The sequence below is a fragment of the Balaenoptera borealis genome, assembly GCF_965194805.1.
Source record: "Balaenoptera borealis genome assembly, chromosome: 13".
In the NCBI taxonomy this organism is placed as follows: domain Eukaryota; kingdom Metazoa; phylum Chordata; class Mammalia; order Artiodactyla; family Balaenopteridae; genus Balaenoptera; species Balaenoptera borealis.
The window spans coordinates 42,622,586-42,637,603 of NC_138870.1; the positions used below are offsets into that span (position 1 = coordinate 42,622,586).

General features: G+C 41.0%; 1 protein-coding gene across 4 annotated transcripts in view; it reads right to left on the reverse strand.

Annotated features, from left to right (window-relative positions):
• Window positions 1-2,918: 2,918 nt before the first annotated feature.
• Window positions 2,919-15,018, reverse strand: part of CERS5 (ceramide synthase 5) — a 38,567-nt gene continuing 26,467 nt past the window's right edge. For 2 of the 4 annotated variants that reach the window (XM_082352487.1, XM_082352490.1), the window contains 8 exons: window positions 14,046-14,096; window positions 13,265-13,357; window positions 11,495-11,623; window positions 11,287-11,393; window positions 10,325-10,481; window positions 9,956-10,048; window positions 9,378-9,486; window positions 7,680-7,815 (listed from right to left, as the gene is read on the reverse strand). In XM_082352487.1, coding sequence (XP_082208613.1) covers window positions 7,808-7,815; window positions 9,378-9,486; window positions 9,956-10,048; window positions 10,325-10,481; window positions 11,287-11,393; window positions 11,495-11,623; window positions 13,265-13,357; window positions 14,046-14,096 — 747 coding nt within the window. In that variant the 3' untranslated portion in view covers window positions 7,680-7,807. Of the gene's footprint in view, window positions 7,816-9,377; window positions 9,487-9,955; window positions 10,049-10,324; window positions 10,482-11,286; window positions 11,394-11,494; window positions 11,624-13,264; window positions 13,358-14,045; window positions 14,097-15,018 lie in introns of all 4 variants that reach the window. The other 2 variants (XM_082352489.1, XM_082352488.1) reach the window with 2 other exon arrangements.

Consider the following 15,018-nt stretch of genomic DNA (forward strand, 5'->3'; position numbering starts at 1 on the left):
ATAAAGAAATATATGTTGATTGAATTCTCTTTTTGCTGGTCTCGTCAACTATTCAGAGGCCAAAGACTCAGGAGAGAAGGACTAATGGGCAAAGCTTGGGACACCATAGCTCTCCCCACCCTGTGTTAGTCAGGATCAGCTTTGGTAGCAGGGTTATAGCTTGTCCTAGGAACCCTATTGGAGAGAGAGGACAATGAAGGAAAGAGACCAGCCACAAGGAATACCTCCATAACTGCACGAGCCACAATTCCTTATAATAAATTATTACCAGCAAAGCCGTGTTGCTGCTAGAAAGTTTTATATTGTTTCCTAAAAGTCTTTCATAGAAGTCAGTTGAGCGAAAGCAGATCCCAAATCTACTTTTATAGGCTTAGGGCTTGCGGCTAAACTCTTTTTGGTGAGACCTGCCCTACGAGAGACCTTGCTGAACTAGAAGAAAAAACAGAACTGTATGCCGACGGCTGAGGTGAAGGTGGTACAGATAACCCTACTGTGTATTGCCCTAAGCCAATCCATAGGCCCCTTCTTTAAAAAGCCATTTTCTTTACCTCTCTTAGGTTACGTCCCAAGTCCTAGGAAAACCCTCTCTACAACTTTTAGAAGACTCATCTTACTGCTTTAAAACTTTGTGGCTCCCATGACCTACCAGCTAAAATTTAACTCTTTAGCCTGATAGTCAAGGTTCTTCACAATCTGGCCCCAAGCAACCTTCTTATTCTCATCTCCTGCCACTTTGATCCAACTGCAACAGATCAGAGTTCCCTGAAAATGCCACATACTTGTTTTTACATTTAAAAAATTTTTTAAAATGATGAATTATTCCAAACTTATTGAAGAGCACCAGGAATAAAATTTCATACCAAATCCACACCCCCCACTCCATAAAGGTAAGCACTGTCCATCCTGCAGTTGCTGTATGTTTCTGTATGTTTACTACAGAAGTACCCTAAATATATTTTTGGGTTTAAAAAGTAATGTTAATTGCATCAAACGGGACATATTCTTTTGCAACTTGCCTTTTTCATTCAACATTATGTTTCTGATATTTATCCTTCACACTGGTTGATTTTATGTGTCGACTTGGCCACTGAAGGCCCAGACAGAAGGTTAAATAGTATTCCTGGTACATCTGAGAGGGTGTTTCTGGATGAGATTAATATTTGAATCTGTAGACTGAGTAAAGCAAATTGCCTTCCCCAATGGGGTTGGGCCTTATCCAATCCATTAACAGCCTGAATAGAACAAAAAGATGGAGTAAGCTCATACAACTCAATGTAAAAAAACAACCCGATGGACAGAAGACCCGAATAGACGTTTTTCCAAAGAAGACACACAGATGGCCAACATGCACATGATGCTCAACAGTGCTAATCATTAGGGAAATGCAAATCAAAACCACAATGAGATATCATCTCACACCTGTCAGAATGGCTATCATCAAAAAGGCCACAAATAACAAATGTTGGCAAGGATGTGGAGAAAAGGGAACCCTAGTACACTGTTGGTGGGAATGTAAATTGGTGCAGCCATTATGGAAAACAGTATGGAGGTTCCTCAAAAAACTAAAAATGAAAATAACATATGATCCAACAATTCCACTCCTGGGTATATACCTGAAGAAAATGAAAACACTAATTCAAAAAGATATATGTATCCCAATGTTCATAGCAGCATTATTTAAAGTAGCCAAGATATGGAAGCAACTAATGTGTCCATCAACAGATGAATGGATAAAGAAAATGTGGTGTGTGTGTGTGTGTGTGTGTATATATACTATATATATATATATATAATATATATATATAAAATGGAATATTACTCAGCCATAAAGAATGAAAATTTGCCATTTGCAACAACACGGACCTGGAGGGTATTATGCTAAGTGAAATAAGGTAGAGAAAGACAAATACTTTATGTTGTCACTTATATGTGGAATCTAAAAAATATATACCTGAAGCTGATATAATATAAATCAACAATACTTTAATTTTTAAAAAAAGATGGAGTAAGAGGGCAGTCTGTCTACTTGACTGTCTTTGAGCTGGACACTGGTCTTCTCCTGCCTACGGAGTTGGACTGTGACTTACACCACTGGCTTTCCTGGTTGTCAGGCTTTTGGACTCAGATTGGAACTATACCATTAGCCTTCCTGGATCTCCAGCTTGCTGACTGCAGATCCTGAGATTTCTCAGCCTCCAAAACCATATGAACCAATTCCCTATAATAAATTTTTTAAAAATTTATACATAAATATATATATGCCCTACTGTTTCAGACTAATAGATCCATATTAACAGGAAAACTTAGCTCTTCATTTTAATTGCTGTATAATATTCCAATTACATGAGTAGATCAATTTATTCCATTCCTCTAGTGAAAGATCATTGAGTCTCTTCCACTTTTTCCCTCTTATAAACAGCAATGCAATGAGTATCCTTGTACTAGTTTCTATAAAAGACCAATTACTAAGATTTAGCTTTACTAGTTAAGTTGCTTTTCCAGAGCAGTTATGTCAATGTCACTCTCACCAGCAACATTTCCTCATTCTGTTGGTGTCAAGGGGTTTCTATTCATTTTAATTTACATATCATGGATTTCCAGTAAGGTGATCACCTTTTTATTGATTATCCATTGGCATATTCACCCTCTAGGAATTACCTATTCATATCCCTTGCTCCCTCCCCCTCTCCTTTTCTTGCTATTGGTTGTCTTTGTCATTTTTTAAATTATTCATACTCTGGATACTTGTATTTTGTTAGTTATATGTGCTGCAGGTTTGAGGAAATCTTTTGTAACTTTTTTATTTGGTGGGGGGTGGTGGTGGTAGTGTAAGAATCCCACATTGTCTGCATCATCATGTACAGGTCTTTCCAGAGCAGTCCCATAGATAATTGATCTGAAATCAATTTTCCTGCAAGTTTTTTTTTTTTTAACATCTTTATTGGCGTATAATTGCTTCACAATGGTGTGTCAGTTTCTGCCCTATAACAAAGTGAATCAGCTATACATATACATACATTCCCATATCTCCTCCCTCCTGCATCTCCCTCCTTCCCACCCTCCCCATCCCACCCCTCTAGGTGGTCACAAAGCACTGAGCTGATCTCCCTGTGCTATGTGGCTGCTTCCCACTAGCTATCTATTTTACGTTTGGTAGTGTATATATGTCCATGCCACTCTCTCACTTTGTCACATCTTACCCTTCCCCCTCCCCATATCCTCAAGTCCATTCTCTAGTAGGTCTGTGTCTTTATTCCCGTCTTGCCACTAGGTTCTTCATGACCTTTTTTTTTTCCCCTTAGATTCCATATATATGTGTTAGCATACTGTATTTGTTTATCTCTTTCTGACTTACTTCACTCTGTATGACAGACTCTGACTCCATCCACCTCACTACAAATAACTCCATTTCGTTTCTTTTTATGGCTGAGTAATATTCCATTGTATATATGTGCCACATCTTTATCCATTCATCCGATGATGGACATTTAGGTTAAAAATATGGAACGCTTCACGAATTTGCATGTCATCCTTGCACAGGGGCCATGCTAATCTTCTCTGTATCGTTCCAATTTTAGTATATGTGCTGCCGAAGCGAGCACTTCCTGCAAGTTCTTACCTGGGGATGGGGTTGGAGGTTGTCATGTTTCCCAGACCACACAGGAAGTATACATTCAGGTTCTCAGATTCACATGAAGTGTGGGCCCAGAACTTGAGAAAATTCTCAAGAGCATCCTGACTACACAAGCATTCAAATTTCTTTGCTTTCTCCTTTTGCCAACTGTGTGAATTTTTGATAGTTTCCCCCTTTTGCTGTTGCTCTTTCCGGGTCCCAGCTTTAACTGGAGGTCTCAGTTCCAGCTTCCTGCATGGGGCCACAATCTTGTCTCTTGTCAGCATTAAAACCCAAGTCCTTAGGTTATATTCTCCTCTCCCTTCAGTAACTGCATCAGCTGTTTTGCCTTCTGCTCTAGTTTTCAATACCTTTGCATCTTTTGTGTCCCTTTCTTGGAAGCTCAGCTGTGCATTAAAGAAAAAAAAAAAAACACCACAACTTTATCCACCATTCCTGGATGTTTGTCTCAGGTTATTTTAGTCTACATTAAGACAGAACTGATAGCTTTCATATACTCCCATCTCTTCCAAACATAACACCTTCCTATTCCTGTTTTCCTGGCAAAGCTCTACTCATCTTTAATGGCCCAGCTCTACTTTCAAGTTTTCTCCCACCTTGCCAAGAATAATTTAGGTTATCACATTGTATCATTTTTTTTTTCCTTTCCTAACTGCAGTCTGAGATCTTTGAAGTAGAAACCAGATCTTGTTCATCTTTGTGTCCCCAGCTTCTCTGCCACAGTGCCTATCGTAAAGTAGGCACTAAATAAATATTTTATTGAACTGAAAATATCTTCCTGCAGGCATACTGGATCTAAAGTCTGAAGAACTTGGTTTAAAATCAGCATACTATCACCCACTAACCAAACTCATATGATTATTTTTAGGATTGTGATAATGCAAAAGCTCATGATACATTATAGGCAATCTAAGATGTTTGTGTTTTTTGAACAACTTCTGAGACTCAATTTTCTCACTGTGGCAGACTGAATTTTTCAAAGGTGAATGCAACCATACCTCCCATTGCCCATGCTCTTCTGCAGTGACCTCGCCACTGCTTCAAGAGGTAGAATCTATCTCACCACCCCCTTGTATCTAGGTGGTCCCTGTGACTACTTTGATCAACAGGATATAGTGGAGTAATGTGTGCCAGTTCCAGTCAACATTCTTCTTTTTTTTCCTGGCCACACCGCTCGGCTTGCAGGATCTTAGCTCCCCTACCAGGGATTGAACCTGGGCCACCAGGGAAAGCGCTGGCGGCCCTAACCACCAGACCACCAGGAAATTCCCCCAGTCAACATTCTTAATTGGCCTAGTGACTTCTGCTCCCTGCATCATGGAATGCAACCACCCAAGGCATGGAAAGGTCATGTTTAGGTACGTTAGTTGACAGCCCCGACAGAGTTCTTAGGGAACAGCCAGCATTAACTTCTAGCCACACTAGTTAATCACCTTTGACATCCAGCTCAGTTGAGTCTTTAAACTACTCCATTCCCAGCTGCCATCTGACTGCAACCACATGAGATATTTCCCACTGCGCTCATTCAACCAACCAAACCATGAGAAATAATAATTGTTCTTTCAAGCCACTATGTTTTCAGGTGATTAGTTACATAGTAATAGACAATCAGAACATTCATTTATGGAATGGGGATAATAATCCCTACTTTTACAGAAGTGTTCTGAAGTTCACGTTTTGATGTTGTGAAATCATCTTCAGAGCAGTTAAGCACTATACAAACGTGTTATCTTTTCAATAAATAATAAAGTTAAAACTCTTTTACATTCAACAGAGGAGAGGTAATGCCTTGCTTCTCTTACAAATATTCCTAGTTCTCGGGTAGGGATGATGGGTCTGCATCTAACCTGCTCTGCACTGATTTGGGGCCTTCCTCTCAGGCATAAAACCTTCCCAGGCCATCTATAAAACTGGCCTCATGACAGTCTTGCTGCCCCCCGTTAACACTATTATCTTCCGGCTCTGTATTCAAACTCCCTAGCAACCTCTCTCTCATCTCCCACTCTTAACTATATGCATATAGTTCCTCTTCAGAACAAGACCCTGTTCCTATAACTGACCCTAATGTCAATTCACTCATCCAAGGCTAACTCTAATCAGTCTATGCCTCTGGCTAAATGTTTCTTCAACAACTATTTTTCCTCATACGAAGTCTTGGGAAGTGTTACAGTATAGTGGTTAAGAATAGAGACTCTGAGTTTGATTCTTTACTAGCTGTTTGAATTTAGGCAAGTTAACCTATTTTGCTGTATTTTAATCATATGTAAAGTGCTTAATACAGTACCTGGCATGTAATAAAGAGCTATGTGTTAGCAATTATTACTTTAATTATTATACCACTTGGTTGCACCTTGTGTCAGATTAACTGGGCCAACTAATTCAGATTGTATTTACAAAGCAATTGTTCAAATTTCAAAAGGCAATATACATACCTTGTCTGACTTTCAAAAGCATTTTCATTCATATTTCATAATTACTAATTTATTCAACAATACGGCAAATTGAGGAACTAAATGTAAGACCCTAGTCTTTTAGTCTTCCCGACTAGCTCTGACCAAATAACTATGTAAAACTTTTTAGAACTTAATTTTTCCATGCCCTATAGTAAGTCTTTTTAAAATCCAGCCACTCAGTAAGTTTAGTAGAGTCAATATCCCAATAATGTCAATGAACATCAAATGAGTTATCTGATTCTTGGAATAACCTACTTCTTTCAATTTTTATCCATCTCCCTAACAATGAAGCACACCATATGTCTTAATGTACACAAATATCTGGAAATATTTTGGTAATCTGAATATTCACTAAATGGAAAACTATTCTAAGAGATGAATACTACTATTAGTAATTTTGCCTTGACCTCAACTAGAGAAAAATCTAGATTAGGAAGACTGTTTCTCCATAGGCTAAAAGAGAAAACAGAACTAAAAGAGAACACATCTGCTTAGACTCACTTATCGCAATCTTAAGATGTTAACTGGCAGTCTCTGTATTCAATAAAATGGGAAATACAGGAAATACTCAAGGTGTCTTAGCTCTTCAACCACAGCCTTTGTTGCTTTAGTAATATACATGCTTTCATCTGCTCAGTATTTTTTCTTATGGTCACTACACATGTTTATTTTTTCTTAAAATATAAAGCCCTAAAATGCAGGCACTCTCTTTCCAGCATGCACAGAAAGGAAACACTTGGTGTCCAATGGCCTCTAGAATCAGACCTGAAAAAGTTCTTAATTAGATTATGGGTTCAGGGGATTGGGGACAGAGTCACTAAAGAGGTTGAGACAGCAGATGAGGGTTGAAGCACTTTTAATCACAGAAGAGTAAACAATAGTATAAACCGTTAACAGCTCACCCAGTGGCTGCTGTCCTCCAGCCCTCAGCTCACCTGCTCCTCCCACTCCCCCCACTCCCTGCGTACCACTGAATAAAGAGCAGGGTATCTATCAGCAGCTGTCCATCACTACCAGGTGGCAGGAAGGGGACCTAACTAGGGGCCACAGCAATCCTGGCCATCCATTCATGGTTGTCTGTTTCTATATAACGTCATGTGAAACATTCCAGCTCCAAAGGAGGAACAGTGCAGAAACCTGGAGCTGAACTTAGCTGCTCCATTCAGATGGCCAGAGCTTCAAGAGCCATGGGCAACAAGGGAGGGGACTCTCTGGAGCCAGCATAATTCAAGATGCAGCCAAATCTGGGATTGAGGTGGGTTCAAAGGGGACCAGGCTTGTGCCCCAACCTAGGCAACGAAACTCACGCATATGCACAAATACATATGCACATGTGCGCACATATGCACACACGCACGCACACACACAGAGCAAATAACATTACTGAAAGAACCTGGAGGCTATTAAATACAAAATGGCAGAGTTTTTTTAAAAAAAGTGAAAATATTTGCTTCTTTGATTCTCCTCAGTGCCCTGCACACCCCCTAGTCACAGGAGTGCAGATGCGGGGAGGCCCAGAGGAGTGGGTTGCCAGCAGCCCTACAAGTCCATCTATGCTGAAGTCCCCATACCAACCACCTTACTCTTCAGCCAGTAGCTGCCTCCCATGTGACCATTCACCCGACCGGCACCATTGCTGGAGCTGCGGCCACAGGGGCCTTTTGTGCTACTGGTCATATCTTCTTCTTCTGAGCTGCTCTCCACATCACTGCGATCATCCTTAGATACCTGGGTGGGATGGGGCCAAAGGTAGAAAAGGTAAGGACAGAACTTTTCTAGAATCATAAGACAGACAAAGCCCACAGAGCCCATGTTTGGGCACTGCTCCCAATCTGGCCTACTTTCTGGTGGCACCTGACTCAAAATACTATCTGGACCACAGAGACTGTTGTGAATATCCTTTGCCTGCTTTCTGGGTTTCTCTCTCATCATCTCTAATTCCGTTCTCAATGGAATAAGTAGCCATCTTGGTAGAGGAGTTTATCTTTCAGGACCAGCCTAAAAGAGCTGAAATCATTCACCCAGTCATGGTTTAGGTTTGAAGGAAACTCCACAGACACCCTTTCTCCCCCTGTACCTCAAAAAAGAAAAGGCCAACACAAACAATACATATGGCTGTCATCACTGCTTCTGTCTTCTGGTGGTGTGGCCACTACAGTTTTGGTTATTCAGAGTTTTGCTTTATCCCCAAAGCTGATCCACAACTGGGCTCTTCCTGGGCTCAACTATCAACACCCTATGACTAGTGTCATAGGGTGTTGATAGTTACTCCTCTTGAGCAACCCCAAGATACAGAGTATGGTGAAAAGAAAAGCAGACTGGCAGTCAGCGAGTAAAAATTCCCAGTCCCAATCATGCTACTCTCTATGACTCTTTGCCTTTCAACCTGAGCTTTTTGTTCTATATTTTCAAACGAAGGATTTGGATTAGAGCAGTGTTTTTCAATCTGAACTATCCTGCATACCAAGCAAAGTATTTCAGATTCTCTACCGTGGACCATAAAAGTAAAGGAGAGAAACCCAGTGAAACCTATGTCAGACTTTTGCCCTCCCGAACTGAAGGATAATAAATGTGTGGGTTTTTTTTTTTTTAAAGTAACTAAGAGAAGGGGGTGAGAAGGAAACAAAACTACAATTGCTGTTGCCAAGAGGTGGGGTAATTGCTTTGGTTAGCTCTAAGATTCTATGGTTTATTATAGCTATCGACCTCTGAACCCAGATAACGAACTGATTATCTGATCTTTAGGAAATTTCCACCAGAGGGCAGTGTGTCTAGAGTTGAGGGAAAGGGAGGCTCAAAAAGGAGGGGGGCGGTGTATGGGTGGGAAGGAAAGGAAAACAGAAAGGGAAAAAAAAATGAGCAGACTCTAATCTTGCCTCAATTTAGGAAAAAGAATCTGGCAACTTGAGCTCCATGCAACAATGGCCCAACCTGAGCTCAATATAAAATGGCAGAGTTTTTTAAAGAAGTGAAAATATTTGCTTCTTTGATTCTCCTCAGTGCCCTGCACACCCCCTAGTCACAGGAGTGCAGATGTGGGGAGGCCCAGAGGAGTATGTTGCCAGCAGCCCTACAAGTCCGTCTATGCTGAAGTCCCCATACCAACCACCTCACTCTTCAGCCAGTAGCTGCCTCCCATGTGACCATTCATCCGACCTGCACCGTAGCTGGAGTCAGCAGAGATACATCCTCTGATACAACCCAGGGAAACAGAAAGGAAAGCAGGAAGGAAGAGAAACACATTCAGACAGACATGCTTCACTGAACACTAGAAGCACAGATACACTTACATGCAAGAGATGAAACTGTCCAGCTCCCACCAGGCATAGAAAAAAGGAAGGAGGTGAGAAAAGAGTGGAGAGTACAGAGTCTGGGTCTAATCCTTCCCGGATAGGTCACCTGGTCAGGAAAGAGCAGGGGAGAAGAGAGATGTCCAGTAGCTACAGCAAGATGCACAGGCACACTGAGCAAGTTCTGAAACCAATTGCAGCCATAAAGAATAGTGACACAAGGGATCATATATTCCTGGGAAACATTCCATCCCTTTGTCCTAGAGTCAGTGTATCCTCTACCAGAGCCCCTCCCCTTGGGATTGTGTATTACCGAAGCCTGAATCCCCAGCCTGCAGGCTAATCACAGTCTGATTGCTTCAGAATTTGCAAAATTCAGTTATGAGTTTTATCACTGAATGATCTTTCTTTGTGCTTTTGGGCTCTTGGCATAAGATGGGTATTTGAAACCCTGAAGACCTATCTCACTTAAGACCCCTGCCTCATCCAACAGTAAGGTGAGATTGGTACTTAGTCCCTTACATAAACCATATCTTGAACATCACAGTGTGGCCATCTTGGGGTGGCTTGCGACTTACCAAACTACTCCTAGGCAGTCTAACATCTCTGCTTTTATACAGTTTATATCTTGGAGCTCTGCATATGATTTCCTTTGAAAATAGGCTCCCATGCTAAAAACAAAAATATGAAATCCACGAAGTAGGTAGGTAAGGGGTAGGAAATGGTTGAGGTCATCTCCAAACCTAATCCTGTTTATTATTTTACAATGGTCATTCCTAAGGGACAGGAAGAAGGCAGATCCTTCCTCTGACATCTAAGTCATGTCTTAGATGGCTAAACACTCATACTTAAAGAAAAGATGGAAACTTTGGAGCCCTAGGCTCTTTGCTGGGTAATACCTATTTTCCCACCCAGCCCCAAAGAAAGAAGCCATCTTTCATCCTCACCTTTCCTCGGATCAAGGCTTTGAAAGCAATTCGTGCAATTAGGTAGGACCAGATGACATGCAGAACCTGTAGGATCAGGAGAAGGCCATTGAAGAGCCACCAGGAGGGATAGGGCCCGATCATCTCCCAACTCTCAAAGAGGGTCGTGTTCAGAATCCTGTAAGAGGGAGGCCAATGGTCAGATTCCAGAGTCAAAGCCAGACAGATAGGGATGAAGCTGAATTCCCTGGAAAGCAGAACCTTGTGTTTTCTCCCCATACCTTCTATCAGTTGAAGTTCCAGAGATATTCATCCACAGTGAGAAAAGAATAAAGAAAGGGGCCCATGGAGTTTTCTATCTTTAGGGATAAGGAAAGATATAGAAATCTTAGCAACTGATAGAATAAGTCATATTATTAATCACTTCAAATATACAGAGTTTCACAAATTTGGGACACCGATTTTAATCATCATCCTAGGAATTACTCAGATCCTCAGGCACATATAGGACAGCTGGTAGCTGATTCCCTCAGACTAAGGAGAATCTCCAACCCACAGAGAAAATGACTTTGTATCATAAAGTAGTGAGTGTAGAAGTGAGAGTGGTGTATGTGTGTGTTGGTCAGAGTGGGAGACAGGGTATAGAGCAGGAAAACAAGCAAGAGCCTGAGAATTTTGTAATCAGTACAAAAGAAGGCAAAGGAATTACTTAGGCATAAAATGAAGACTGCTCCTCAGAGATGAGTCAGGAGAGCCACAGCTAAGTGAGCTGGATGCTCTCAGTCTAGATCACACCTCACTAGAAATATTGTGCAAGGGAAATGAGGTCCTTTGAGAGTCCATAAAGGGTCAGGTTAGGTCAAGGAAGAAGCAGAGCAATATTTAGGGTTAGGGAACCTTGGTGGTCTGTTCCCTAAACTGGTGAAAGGTATCACCAGTTTATGGCTACGTATCTACCATAGCTCCACAGCCCTAACACTTACCAGAATGGATAGATTCCTAGACGAGTCACCACAAAAATAGCACTGAAGATCACAAAAAGGGTGTCACAGAGACGCTGATACTTGGCATAATTGGCCAGCTTGGCTGCCTGGAGAAAGGAAGACAAGAATTGAGCTGGGGAGAAAGCCAGTTCTCAGGAAGAAAAGTAAAGAAAGAGGAATAGTGAGGAAAGGGGGATTGGGGTCTTACCTCCAGCAAGAAGTCTGAGGCATCATGTAGACACATGACCAGAGTTCCCACTCGAACCATGTTGTTGATGTAGGAGAAGGTAATGAGCCCAATGGTGGCCAAGTGATGCACAAACATGATCAGGAAGTCCTAGGAAGGAATGGAAATAAAACAGGCAGGTAAAGGCAAGGCCATAGAGCTGCCGGCCAACTCAGTGTCCTGCACTGTTCTCAGAGGGTCTTATCCCACCCCTTAGAAGTTCCATTTTGTTTAAGTTCTCCCTCAAGGAGCTGCCTAACATTTGACCCAAAACTCTCTACGTCAATGACTGACCCATAATCTACGTTAATATAGCTCAAAACACAGAAAAGAATCATTTTCTTTGGTAGTTGCAGAACATGTAGAGCTTGGATGCTGAGCTGACACTTGGAAATAATTTCCCAGGTGGTAGTAAGGCATACAAGCCTTAGATATTTCAGATATCCTTGAAAGTCTAAGACTCTTCTGCTTCGATGAAGGAAATTTCAACCAAAGGGACCTAACGGAAAGGGGAGGTTTGTGAAGGGGGCAAAGCTAAACTATTCCAAAACATTTCAGAGACATGCTAAACAATCCATCTTACTACAAGCACTTCCTGCTTTCAGATTTAAAGCTCAAACTTCCTCTTGGGTTCAAATGCCAAGGTTAGTCCTGGAGAAATCTCTAAATACCTGAGTTATTGGACATATCTAATAAATACTTCCCAGCCCAGTGAGGGAGAGAGGGTGGGAGAGGGCAGGTAAATTTGCATCAGAGAAGCAAGGATATAAAGTCTGTGCTCTCCACAGAGACAGATACAATGGTGTATTTTAGCTCTTGAGTTGGGGATGACTTTACAAATACACATTCTAGAATGTTTTAAAACCAACATATGTATTACAAACCTTTTTATATGTGTCATGTATTAAAATAAAATTTTAGTAAGGAGACCTGTGTCTCCTAATCATAGGAGGGTGAAAGGCATCTGAATTGTGTATCAAGCTTCTAGGTTACACAACAACTAATAACCCAGATCAATTTCAATCCATTCCCACAAAGGCTAACCCTGATTTTCCTTACCAAAGATAACCATGAGTTAGTGACAGATTAGGGTTAGAGCTGCTGGAACTGCATTATGTCAGTTATGTCAGGACACCAATAAAAGGTGAAGATTCTGCCCTTTCTGTCTGCTTATAAAAAACTTAAGTCATTTCCAACTTTGCCACTCTGTGGGCAAGTCAACTCACTTCTCTGAATCTTCGTTTCCTAAACAGTAAGAAAAGGGTAAACTAAATCATCTAAAACCCCTTCCAATTGACATTCTTTAAGTAAGTGGGGTCACCAAGAAGGGAGAACAGAGAGGGAACAAGGGTCCCTAGTGCCAAACAAAAGCCAGATCTAGCTTTTCTGGAATCAAGGATTTTCCTGGATCAGGCCTTACTATCCCCATGTCCTGAGCTTAGGGACAAAGCTCAGACTAAGTTTCCTGAGCTTTGGATATGTTAGAACCTTGGAGAAAATGAGGAAAAGGGTATGCTTCTTAGATGGTTAACTGTTTTCATCCTGGGCTGCCCTGAATGCCTCAAATATACTTCATCATTAGTCAGGTCTCACTTCTGAGAACATTACAAAGAGCTAAAGTCCCATTAAACCTACTTTCTCCCTCTTTTGTGGTCCCAATCAGGGCAGAGAATCTATCACAATGACAATAATGATAGCTGCTGGAAAGGAGGATGCAATAAGTCAGGGAGTTGAGGGAGCCAATGTCCTTACCTTTCTTTTAATGTCTGTAAACTGAGAAAACATAAGAGACCAATAGAAAGCCAATTCCATGATATAATAGTAATAAAGCCCATTTGTGAGAGGCTGGAAAAGAGAAAGAAGTAGTTAGAATACCAGCTAGTCAAAGACTCATTCCATCTCCCCAAATTTCTCCGTCTCAGAGGACCCATACCCCAAATTATTAAATAACCTTCCTCTCCATCATCTTCCAAGATCTGCAATAGCTAACAGACCTTGGATTGGTGCAGAGACTTAAACCTCTTCCCTTCCACATACACATCTTCAGCTCTCATCTTTCAGAGATCAGATAAGGTTAACACATACTATAGCACAATCAAATCAGTGTGTCTAGAATTCTGGGCAATTAGTGCTTTTCAGGGGATTGAATACACTGAGGCCTTTCTTTCTTCTACTGTTAGCAGCCCCCTGACATTTTTCTACTATGGACTAGAACCATAGTAGAAAATCTTGAGGGATTCAAAAGGGACACATGAACCAGAAAGCACCTCATTAAGTGCCAGGAAGCTGTTTTTCTTTCCAGCCCAATTAGGGTGAATATAGGAACCTGGAACAAACAGATCACTGGATTTCACTGCTATGGGGACCCCAAAAATAGATACCCTGAATATATGACTCAAAGAGACTCAGTCCCTAATCCCTCAAGAATCCCAAGGAAATGTGCCATCTTTCCTTGGGACTGTCAATGTACTCTCCCCAACCCCATGTTACACACACACATAAAACCCCTGTCTTGAAAGGGCTCAGATCCTACCTGATAAGGGTAACTGTGCCAGCATTGTCGGGTGTCCCAGAACCAAGGCGACTAAGAGAAAACAGATAATCCAAGTCAGCCTTTAGAATTCTCCCCTGGCTCATCTATGTAATCCCTTTCTCTCTATGCTTGGGGCAAAAGAGTTGGGAAAGAAAAAGGAATCCCTCTTGACAGAATTTAGGGTAACTAAACGGCTAGACTTTTCTTCTAGAACAAGAAAGTGTTATTACAAAGAGAGAAACCATGCTTTGAGGTACGTAAGAGCAATGAGAGCTCTAAGATAGTTTCTGGAAACATCACAACCTGGAATATATAGGAAACTGGGAGGCAGGAAGACAATGATTTCATTTAATAACTGAAAGAGAGATCTCCATGCCAAAGATTCACAAGTCAAAAGTAATAATCTCGAATGGAGTTTCAATTAAGTCCATTTCATCTAAGTTGTTGAATTTATTACTATTAAATTGTTCACAATATTGTCTTATTATTCTTTCAATGTCTACAGGATATATAGTGATAACTTCTTCTTTTTTTTTTTAATTTTTGGCCACACCCCGCAGCATGTGGGACCTTAGTTCCCCAACCAGGGATCGAACCTGCACCCCCTGCATTGGAAGGCGGAGTCTTAACATTGGACAACCAGGGAAATCCCCGTGATAGCCTCTTTTTCTCCCTGATACTGGTAATTTGTTTTCTTGTTTTTTTTCTAAGCGTTTATCAATTTTAATTAAACCTTTCAAAGAACCAACTTTTGGCTTTATTAATTTTCTCCATTATTTGTCTAATGCCTATTTCATCGATTTTTGCTTTTTTTTTCTTTTTCCTTTCCTTTAACTTACTTTGGGTTTACTTTGCTCTTCTTTTTCTGGATCTTAAAGTGAAAACTTAGGTCATTGATTTTAAAGCTTTCTTCTTTTCTAATATAAACATTTAAAGTTATAAATTTCCTCTTAAGTATGCTTTAGCTACATGC